This window comes from Haliotis asinina, chromosome 1 (assembly GCF_037392515.1).
Source record: "Haliotis asinina isolate JCU_RB_2024 chromosome 1, JCU_Hal_asi_v2, whole genome shotgun sequence".
Lineage (NCBI taxonomy): Eukaryota > Metazoa > Mollusca > Gastropoda > Lepetellida > Haliotidae > Haliotis > Haliotis asinina.
Window position 1 is genome coordinate 72356176 of NC_090280.1, and position 11995 is coordinate 72368170.

The window sequence follows — 11995 nt, forward strand, 5'->3', positions numbered from 1 at the left end:
AAGACAAGATGCTTGTCAAGGTTATACTAGTGGATGTGACAGAGACAAAACCTTCAATCTATGTCTTTAGACAAACAATAAGCACGTTCAACAAGTTCTCATTTTATACAATTCTATGTCTGTCTGTCATAACTTACATTGTAATGATGTTATGTAAGTTTTAATCATGTTTGGTGGAATTCATCAACTGAAAATCGTGCATTTCAGCTTTGTGTTTCTACGTGGCGTATGTGTTACCGTCGAAAGTTTTCACAAAAATGCCCAATTGGTCTTAACAGACACAGCGTCTTATAGTGGAATAGCATATATAAACAAGTTAATAAAATACATGAATGTACTTGTGTTCAACTTTGTTTTATTCTGACCATGACTAATTTTATGAGGCATTGTCCAAGACAAACCAGCGAAAAGATCAACGTATTTGAAACAATCTGCAAAGAATTCCGCATTTGCAAGATGACTGGTTTGTATATTGCGGTGATGAATGCATGTAGTGCAGAAAAATATAGTAACGTTCGTCCAAGGTTCCAGTATTCCAACATTCACCCACGATGTCATCAAACAGTCGAAAGGGCAATGGGTCAGTGATTAATCGGGAGGACACTCTGATCATCAAGGACGTTAACATCAGAAAGCATGTTAATTATGGGTAGATCAGCTCAAGCTAATTTGCATTACTTAAGTTGAACAGAATACAACTGTTACCAACAACATGACAAAAGTAAGTCGAGGGCAAACAAAATAGTGAATGTAAATCGATGTTTCGCTTCTTTGCTGATACTTGATAATACTGTCAAGTTCTACAACTGTTGCAATGGAACTCTTATAGCAACCCTGCCCTTGAAATTGACGATGTAGATGTTGTAGTCCCTGTAAATGCTATGTCTGTCCCAAATTCGGTGTGTTAGGGCCAGCACCGTTACTATTGGAATATTGCTGATTACGGCGTAAAACAAAATACGCTCACAGGGGACAAAGAAATCATTAGCGCATGCACACACACAGATCATCTGTTCCATACAAAACACATTTATTTTTCAGTGCAAGCACAGCAATCCTGATTTACCTATTCTCAACACTAAAGAACACAACCTCACACAAAATGTCTTGTAAGTAAAAAGGAAAGGAATATCACCAGTTATCACACGTCACAAACAATTGAATCACAGTATCTGCCTAAATACATTATATCACAACTTGATAATTTATATCACAAAACACACATGTACAGCTTCGTGGTAAAGGTAGTAGGGGTGAGTGAGTTTAGTTTTATGCCGCACTCAGCAATATTCCAGCTACATAGCAGCGGTCCATAAATATTCGAGTCTGAACCAGACAGTCCAGTTATCAACAGCATGAGCATCGATCTACGCAACTGGGAGTCGAAGACAGCGAGACTGACTACCTGATCCCGTTAGTCGCCCCTATGACATTCGTTGCTGAAGATCAATTCTAACCCGGATCTACACGGGATATATGTAGACGGACCTGTTTGCTGGCGTTGTTTTCACGAGGACAATAGCAGATAAACACTTGGATAACATGTGTACAAGATGAAAAACAGGCACAGGTAGATTCAGGTGGGTTAAACGTTAGCTTTATCTGCTAACACAAACTGGTGATGCATATTACGTCATCACACGGAGATATTGTCTAAAATGGCACCGTTTTAGTGTTCTCGCTCAGAGGTACCTCAGCCTAGAGGAAAGTTGGCGTTTAAGCCATGTTATCTAACTCGCCTATTACAATGAAATAATAGTCGATTACATTTCAGAGTCTTACAATTACAAACACACCTCGCTATAAAATGTAGTTGAGTCTACATGTAAGTGTTTGTTTGTCTGTCTATGCTTGCTTGTATCTGTATGTTTGTATAGGTCTCTAGCCCCAAAAGCACACACATACATGAACTATAGATACACACATGTGTGTATGTGTGTGTGCGCGCGCGTTTCACTATGTCATGGTGATGTCACAATAACGATGTTGAAGTTGATATAGTACTATCGACTCTATTCTTGACACAGGTTTCTACTGGATGTGGAAAGGGTTTTGCACTTGATGAGTATGCGTGTGTTCGTGTGTGCGTGTGTGTTGTGTTCATGCCTGTGTGCCTGCTAGTGAATGCGTGTGCATTTGAATGCGTACAGCATATATATGTTTTTCCTACATACATGTACATACCCATTAACCGTTTGTGCAAAACATATACACATTAATGTCACCCTTTGTCAAGAGCATGTTATCATCCTACGGGAAAGCACATCGCGTGAAAATTAGTTTCGTTTCGAGCTAGTATACAGCTTTTTTATACAGTGCTAGCTGTACATGCGATTGTTCGTGCGTGAAAGCTGGACTAGTTTTGTACGAACCAGATGACACATTCCAGGGATTAATGTGCCCTGTATCCCAGTCAACATGTTTCACCTGTATATAGCCGGCTAACAGTCACTGACGGCTACACAACCGGCGATAATCAGGCTGTTTACTGGGGTGTGCATTTTTAATATACCTGTCGTCTTGAAGTGTTCGACAAATAGGTAAATATATGATCGCGGCATATAAAGCAATAAACACTCTTTTATAGGGTTGGGGAAATACATCAGTGAATGTAAGAATACTGCTTAAAATACTTGCAGAACACACAACAACGCGGTATGACAGGTTCACGGGAGTATGTGGTTAATAGAATGTACATCGGTTGAATGTGAGAGGTCGTTACTGTGCCCCGTACCATACACCAAATGTATAGAAGTAAATATATCTTCAACATCATGCCAGCTTTCATATTAACAGTTTCCGTAAATGCTGTTAGTCTGTGGCGAATTGTATAGCAGTTGAAAATTGCTTTGTATGTGTCTCAACTGCCTGATGACTGGGCAAAGAAATGAATACCGTACAAGTATTCTGTAAAAATAATGTTCTTGTGAATAACATTTGTTGAAGCTGTGTAACTGTAAGTAAGAGGTTAGAACTGCTGTACAGTGTAAACACTGAAAGCGTGTCATTCTGTCAAAACCTGCCTCCCGGGGAATAGTAAGGAACCGTCTCCACGCATACTTAACAATATTAACCATACTGAACACTCGTCAGTGCGGAAGTCTGTTTACCTGGATACGCTTTGTTCTGGATTAACAAGGTTTCAGTGAATATGTTTCCATTTTGCTGGAGATAAATAACCAGTTGCTGGTTTCACAAAAATGAATAAAATCATTCAGTCAGAGGCTACTACAAGTCCTCATAACTACTCTCGAAATGTAATACATGTATTTAACTTATTGTCTAGAAAACAGAAGGATACATATTTTTTGTGCCCTGATGTGTTCAATCAATATTCATTATGAATACACTGAGTCTCTTAATCAGTCAGCGTGCACTTATTTGAATAACGGATGAATGTTAAGCATCAAAATTTTACAGCAATACATAACAAATCTCAGCAAAATGTACTAAAGTATTTAGAATATTTTCACTCAGTACGAGGAATGGCTGAAATGTTCTTAGCCTGTGATGTTTGTGAAAAGTTGGATAACTGACGTTGTCAAAGCTGCTGAATACAGATGATGATGAGTGAAGTCGCTGACTCCATGCACTACAGTCCGGACATGGAATGTGTTTTTCTACAACGTATTTAGAATAAAAACAGGCCTTTCGTGGTGGTCCTATGGAACACGAGAAACCTACCGACATCACAATGAAAGCTGATAAACGGGCTGCCTTCTTCGGGGGAATAATCCTTTGATATTTCCACTGCTCTGGCTAATAGTCTGTGGTTGACTTTGGCGACCAGTGATTATGAATCATTTACCACAGTCAGCTGGGTCTGCTTCATAGCGACGTACGTACAGACACCAGAGAGGATGAACCTTGGGCGAGCTTCATCAGGAGTGAGGAAACTTGGAACTAAGCCTGCTGAAATATTTGCCATGCCATTCGATTCTATAGGATGTATTTATATGTTCATAAGTGACAGCGGAATGTCTTCCTGATCCTGGATCATCGTCGATGTTCCCCATCACTGATGTGCTCCTGTGGAAAGAACGTCCGGTGGGTGGTTTGAGCTGCGTCATATCAACAGTCACTGAGAATAAGGCGATCGACTCTGACATCTGTGGTGTTTTTCCCTTCTGAACAGTGGCATGGTGTTTTAGTGAGCTGGTACTGTAAAACGGGTAATAGGCTGAACTGGCACAACGAGCCATATTGATGTGAATGCAGGTTGCTACACCACACTTGACTACAGCGGAAAATATCACTCCACCTCATCCACAAAGAGTAGCTTCACACAGTAGTGGCCATAGAAAGGTCTGACAGTATGGCCCCTACACATGCATCACAAAAACCTTTCTGCAGCCCGCAACAGAGAAGTACGCGTCCTTCACGGTCAGGCTCGGAATGTTTCAGCCACCCCTATGGAACTCACGTTTCAATAAGCATCTTTTCCGTGAAGGGACATAGTCTACCTGTTCCTGTCGGTGTATACTTGTAAAGCTACCAGTGCTACAATACTGAACAGAAGATCCCACGGCAGAAACACGAATCCGATGAACAGGAGGAACAGCGCTATTGTCACTTGTAATGTCCGCGACTTGCCTGTAAGGGAAACCTGGCGTCTCTGAAACAAGATGTCAGCACATAACAAACTATACGTGAACATAAACAACAATTATCCAGTTTATCATACGTTCGCAATAATTATTGAAGAAATACATTTGAAAGCTTAATATGTATACGCGATACTTGTTAATCTATCTAGTTGAAATCTAATGAGTAATGGTGATAAGTGACTCTGGATTAAATTATGCTGAATCAAGGTTGTGTAATCATAAACATTAATTTCAAGCATTATTATGTTAACGCTTAGAATGGATTGTGTTGAGTTGAATTGGGTCTTAAGTCACATCGGCATTATTCCAGCCATAGACTGACCAGATCAAGTCTGAATTCATACACATTTTGAATGTGTACTCAAGTCCTCAAGTTTTTGGTTTCGGTGGGGTTCTTCAAACACATTAAATACACATTCATTACATTATTATTTACAAACAGAAAATCTTATAGCAACATATCTAAAAAATATATAAAAACTGAAAAAAAATAATAATAATAAAATGGAAACATGGTCCTGGAAACATCAAAATGTAGTCACTGACTCTGGATATACTTCACGCATAATTACGAAATGGGTCACTCTGGAATCATACACTGAGATAAACACTTCAAACACAGTTATGTATTTAGCTAGACTACATAACATTATGATTTATACAACCCGAGGTTTAAGTAGAAGACATTTAAACCCTCTCTTATCTGCACGCATGTTTCATTTACTCGTGTGGAGATGATCCCACTGTGAGTACTGTCTGTTGTCAAATAAACATGACCCTATTTACTAATGGCGAAAGGGAAAGTATACTTGTTCTTTACTATTGTTGTCAGCAGCAAATCGGACTAAAAATATTCTCATTCATTTCAGCAAGGCTTATATATAACAAGCTTGCGTTTGAAATAACACTCTCCAAGAGAGTTCTTAACACTATGGTGTACATCTTTCAACTGTAATTTCCCAGTAATGCAACAGTTTGAAGGGGGAAGAAACCAGAAGAGTGAATTCCATTATTGCTCCAATACTCGTTTGAATGAAGTGACTCAATGCGTTAGTTCTCAGGTAGCAACATCGTTAGCAGAGTTATGTTTAAACACAAACGTTAAGTTACCTGGGAATGTAGAGTTCTCTGAGTTGTAGAGACCAGCAGTTCAGCGTCTGTAACAGAGCATATCATCAGTGATGTAGTATTCCTGTGACACAATCCTACATCGCCAGTTTGTGTATAGAATCTAATTATGTAATGTCAGTTGTGCCTCAGCCTCATGGCCAGATTAGTATACACATACGTCGTCTTCAGGGTCCAAGACTGTTCCTTGCAAGATCCTGAACTTGTACCAAACAGTATGGTCATTCCCCCCATTCATCCAGTGTAATGGTGATGTTAAAGAAACGATGACGACAAAGACGTGTAAGAGACGACTACCAACCAGGTTTGAACAACATGCATGTAACTGGAAGTGTCCATGGCCATAATCACAGAAAATCTCCATTGCAAGATTCCAACTATATCATGCAAATCTCATGGAGAATACATAATTTGATATTAAAAACACTGGTAGCTTTATGCATCTGTAACAATCTGGTATTACCTGTTTACCTGGCAAGATTCTATCATCAAGCATGCCTGATACGGCTTGGGTATTGCTCAGAGTTCGGTATCTGCCATACACAGATTATACTGAAATTTATTTAGTATGGAATTCTACAACAGTGTACTAAAGACAAATACCAAAGAGACATACCGTCACGGTCACCAAGGCGGTGGCCGGCGTGTGAGCTTTCAAATAGTTTCTGTTTGGTACTAGTTCCTGTATTAATGGATTTCCTATCTTCTAAGGGCGTAGCACCATCAGAAACAGTTATATAGCTATCCTGGGTCTGGCCATCATCATCCAGAAACACAGAGTTCCTTTGCTCATTCAAAGACACATGTTCTACTGTATCTACAGAAGAGGTGCTACCCATCCCAGAGGAAGAAGGAAAGAAATTCTCGTCAAATTGCATGTTTCGTGTAAGCGTAGAATCGTCTTTCGGCGTTCTTAAATCGTCCTCTGGATTTCCTTTCAAATTGTCCGAGTGGTTCTCATTTAATATTGTCTTTGAAATGTCTTCATTTGACAAATCAGCCATGCCCTCAGAACCAACGGATATGTCTGTTATACCAGCAAATAGGAAATCTATTTCATCATCTAGATCTGATTCAGAGCTGTCAATCGGCATGAATGTTTCTCGTTCCAGTGGGATGAACGGTCTGAGAATCTCAAGTGACCTTGACCTTCGGCGCGGGTTCGGCGTGATGTCAGGGGATTTCGATACTTGGAGTGACATATACTTGTACGTTTTCTCATCCTGGTTTTCAGCAGATTGAGGAAAGCTGTTGTTAAACGCACCAAAATTGAACCCTTCGAAAGAGAACGCTTGTAACCCCTGATTGCCTGCCGTGCCACCAATATGTGGGAGGCTGTTCGATCTCTTCAAGCGAGGACCACTACTTCTCTGCCCACAAACACATCCGATTTGACGTCGGAAATCCGGTTTTTCCAGATCATCTGCAATGTTGGGATTGTCTATTCGAACAAGTTCAACAAGTGTTATTCTGGCTAATTTGTTTTCTTGGAAGTTGAGAGAATGTAACAGTCCTCTCCACTTGATTCCCTCGTTCACTGACGACTTCTGCAAGTCGTGGTATATTTCCTTAGACAATAACCCGAACTTGTTCAGAGATTTCCCCACTGGCATGATGTCAACCGTTGACGCCAGTTCACACATCACACATGGGTTACGATCCATTGTTTGGTGATGCAGTCTACAAAAGAAAAAAACGCATTTGTATACTTCCAACTTAGATAGTGAACATTTACATTAGAAAGTATTCTACCACATGTACATACGTGTATATAACAACTCTTAAACACGAGCACTTGCAGTGAAATACTGGCGTAGGGTGTCGCAATTTACATTTTTGATATGCCTATCTGAGTCCCCTGGGCCTCTGAATGCTCAGAACTATGATCCTCATTTCGTCATTTCGTACAGCACACGCTGACACTTTTTGTGGCCTCCTTCACCTGGTCCCTGAATCATGGGGTAGCATTGTGGTTAAGGCGTTCGTTCGTCGCACCGAAGATCCGGGTTCGATTCCCTACATGGGTACAGTATGTGAAGCACATTTCTGGTGTCCCCTCGGTGATATTGCTGGAATATTTCTAAAAACGACGTAAAACCCAATTCACTCACTCACTGAATTTGTGTCCGTCCTTCCCATCCATGCCATGCTAGAACCCTAAATGATGCAAGTCTGAATCCCACTGGGGCTACCATCAATTTAAATGAAAATGTTTGTTTCTATCAAAATTATATATATTCAGAAACTATGCAGTCAATACCTCACTCCAATTCTCTTCTATTAAGCCTGACTACGCTGCGAAACAGCGTAAACCCTAATTTTGTCTTGATTGTCAAAACATATTTTATTCAAATTGACGACGAGGGAATGTAAATCTGTGTCTTTTTGCATGCATCACGACCTTCCTTTAGCTACATGTGATTAAATGCATTCACTCAGTGTATTGAATCATTATAGTCGTGTATAGAGGAGGGATGATTACAGCAGGTGTATTATTGTCCTAAATCGTGCCCCGAGGTAATATGTTAGGCCGTCCATATATAGCTCTACACAATCACATCGCAGAGATGTTGACGGTGCCCATAGATGTATGAAACGTCCACTAATGCACACGCACACGCACACGCACACGCACACGCACACAGACACAAACGCACTAGATTTAATAACTGTGCGTAATACTGATTATTACAAGGTTGAACGGAGATATGATTGAACTAATGAAGCGAAAACATGTTACATAATTAACTAAGTTTATATATGCAAACAGATGCACAGGTGTGCCCCTGTAACTATTGTTGTTTTACTGTCGGTGTATCTGCTACCACATACTCTATACAGTATGCTTCAGTCATGTCACTCTAACTTTAGACTCTTATCAGTTAAATACAAGCCTCAAAGCCTGTGTGTTAGCTATTTCTAGATTATAAAGGGCTCCTGGTCTCACACGATCATGGTGACACTGGCAGAATACCACAGTTATGTGTCACAGCGATTGTGCTTTCACGGCCTTCAGTTGACACTAAGGTAAACATTATGATCATCCGGCCTCCCAAGTAATCGAGACATTTAAAATCACGTAATGACAATCAAGTATCACGTTAGTTACATTGCTCAAATATGGTCTGGTCAAACCCAGTGGGTATTTAAATACACTTTAAAACTTACCTTTCGTTGAAGATTGTCCTTGGGCACATTTAATGTCTAGGAATTCAAACGATCTCCGCGAGTACGGGGACCAACAGTTTAACAACAATGTTATTTCTTACCTCACTCGTCCTGGATACACGGCGCCAAGTAGGTCAGTTGGAAAGTGAGGGGAGGAAAACACTCCCCTGTATGATTCCTACTCCCGATGTCCCCGCTGTTAACTGTCGCACTGATTCAAATTTACTGACTCAACTCGGTCAGTAGAAAGACTGTGTCAAGATAGATGTGTTCAGCCATTGTAAGCTCAGGCAGTGGTGTCGCTCTAGCCCGCCGCTATGTACATGTCTACTGGGTTCAAGGGTGCAAGTTCGAGGGTGAATGTGTGGTCTATTTTTTTGTCCTGCTCAGCGCAAAGTTTTGATTTATAACGCACTGAGTTTATATTGGACGGCTACAACTCACTGAGCGCCGGGGATCATGGAGCAAGAAAATGATTTTCGAGAAATGACTATTTGAAGGGTGGGACGGGGGACTTTCAGCTCATCACAACTTAATTTGTTAATTGTTTGATGAACGTTTTTGTTGCAATTGTAAAATCGAAATCATGTAGAGTTTCAGCTTAACAACTGTTTAAGAATGAAAGTTAACATATAATGTAATTGACATTATTTCATCTCATTTATGGAGATGTATGATAAATCCCGAATCCTGATAATACAAACTGTTTGACTATGAATAGCAGTACGCAAAGGCGGGTTTATAGTGTTACAGCGTTATATAGACTCCTCGCGACAGTCAGGTATAACAGACATAGGGGTTCATGTCCAAAGATTGTGTAGATGTCATTCCTTGACAGACAGCACCCAATACTGACTGATGATACTTCAGCATCACGTCGGAGTTTCTTCACAAAGCTGTCACACTGTCAAGACATACATGTATCTAAACATCTGGTTTCCATGTAATGTTGTCCGTGTTTTTGTTGACAATAGTCGGACAACTAAACTCGCTTTGTGCAAGCGTTCATCACGTAATTGTAGAAGTAATTTCGTTTTTCAGCTGACATCATGATGTGCACCAGTTCTAGTTTACTTAAATTTTGCTCTGTCAGCTGAGCACATGCTGATGACACATATATATACAAACATACAATGTTTGCGGTTAACCCTGGTAAGCTGCAGGTCCTAAGGACTCAGAATCATATAACGTCGTGTGTCCTGATCAGAATGTGTAGGTCCTATATTTTGGCTGCAATATAAGTAATTCTCAGCAAACAAAAATTACTGAACAACTGAGTTAAATAGTTCTCACAGTAGACAAACAGGAAACACGATGTCAAAATTCTGCACAGCATCATATATCGTCTACTATTGTAAACGAACTGAAAGTGATACCTAGTCAGTATACTTAGATTTCAATGCATTCGGATAAATGTTTCGAGGTTAAAGATCATATCTCGATAATCTCAGTTGCTTCCTCCAAAATGATAGTTGTTTCACTAACAGACAATAACTACAGACAAAAACTAGAAAATACTGAATGATATTTCCTGTAAAATAATGCTAGTTATTGGAATGGAAAGGCTGTCGACCGAGGGACCTACAGAAAACACAAGCTGTGGGTCCGAGTGTACAGACCTTGAAGCAACTATATCCAAGAAAGCTCACGCAAGTCTAGAATAGATGGCAAGTCTAGATTCCACAGCCTCTGAATATGAAGGAAGTCTCAAAGCTCCTTTTCATTACATTTTTTTCAATATGAGCGTTTTTCTGTAAAATATGTTCATTTCAGAGACTAGTTGTCAGATTATAGTTTAGGGTGTTTTTCAGTCGGCTATGGGCCTAAGGACTGACGTTGATTTCAAACGCACCATTCAAATATATATATGTGTGTGTGTTCGTGCATGCGTGTGTGCATAAAGGGTGAGAGAGGGACATACATATTAAACGCATACACATACATAATTTGCTGGATACAATACGTTAGGGATATTGGTATTTTTATGATTGATAGCTTATCAGGGACTCAATAAATACATATATCATTATAAATGATTTAAAATTTATGTATATCCCTAACTATTTTTGTCCAGTATATATTCATGTACATATCTGTGTATATCGCACAAACATTCACTAACATATAAACTAAGGTATACATTTGATATATTCAGTTCATACAAGGGCCAATAGATCTGTTTCAGTGGATGGCAGTATGTAGCATGAATTACAGATACGAGCAATCTGGACACCTTTAGATCGAACTACCGTCGTAAGAACGTGTAAAGTTGTCAGGCGTGAGATTACCAAAGTGCTAAAATCGCTTGTACATGTGTATGTTCACCCAGAAGTATATATGACAGATATAGTACCGTCCGGGGCAAGACTGAGTCGATGACGTGACATGCTGTTGGTAGGAACCTTGAATCCGCTAGTCTGAGTGTCTCAAGATAAAAAATATTGGAAAGCATTACAACACATGGTTGAGAGTCATCTCATGTTTATGCTTCCCCTATTCGCCTACAGCACGTACAGAGCTGTGTCTGGTCTTCTGTTGATCCGTACGCAGTCTGTTTACACTTGCCCGTAGAAAGGACATTTCCAGTTGTTTGTAGTAATAAGGAAATAATATTAACAGAGCGACATTCACTGATGTTCCACTCTGTCCAAGGAACATGAAGTTAGAAACGGATTCGGGATTCGGGATTCGGGATTTGAATCCCAAATCTGAAATTTTTTTTCAGATTCGGGATTCGAATCCCGAATCTGAATATTTTGTTCAGATTCGGAGTTATGAACAACAGTGTCAGTATACATTATCTCACCCTTTCTAAGGTACTAGGCGCCGCTACTAAACCTGGTTTCGTAAAAACATCAACACCCAAACCTACATTTTTCCATATTTCAGCCTCAACATTGATTTTTGTCAGATTCGGGATTCAAATGCCGACACCCCAATAGGGAGAAAAATCAAAGCTGAGGCTGAAATATGGAAAAATTTAGGTTTGGGTGTTCAAGTTTTTCAGATTTTAATCCCGAATCTGAAAATGAAATAGATACATACATAGATACATAGATAGATGCATAGACAGATACATAGATAGATACATA

General features: G+C 39.8%; 1 protein-coding gene across 1 annotated transcript; it reads right to left on the minus strand.

Moving 5' to 3' along the window:
• Positions 1–338: 338 nt before the first annotated feature.
• LOC137296760 (uncharacterized) lies at positions 339–9241 on the minus strand. The gene is made up of 4 exons (XM_067828608.1): positions 9005–9241; positions 6352–7415; positions 5718–5764; positions 339–4615 (listed from the first exon to the last, which is right to left on the minus strand). Exons 2-4 carry the CDS (start codon positions 7397–7399, stop codon positions 4460–4462), a joined length of 1251 nt encoding a protein of 416 aa, XP_067684709.1. The 5' UTR covers positions 7400–7415; positions 9005–9241; the 3' UTR covers positions 339–4459.
• Between the last annotated feature and the right edge of the window lie 2754 nt (positions 9242–11995).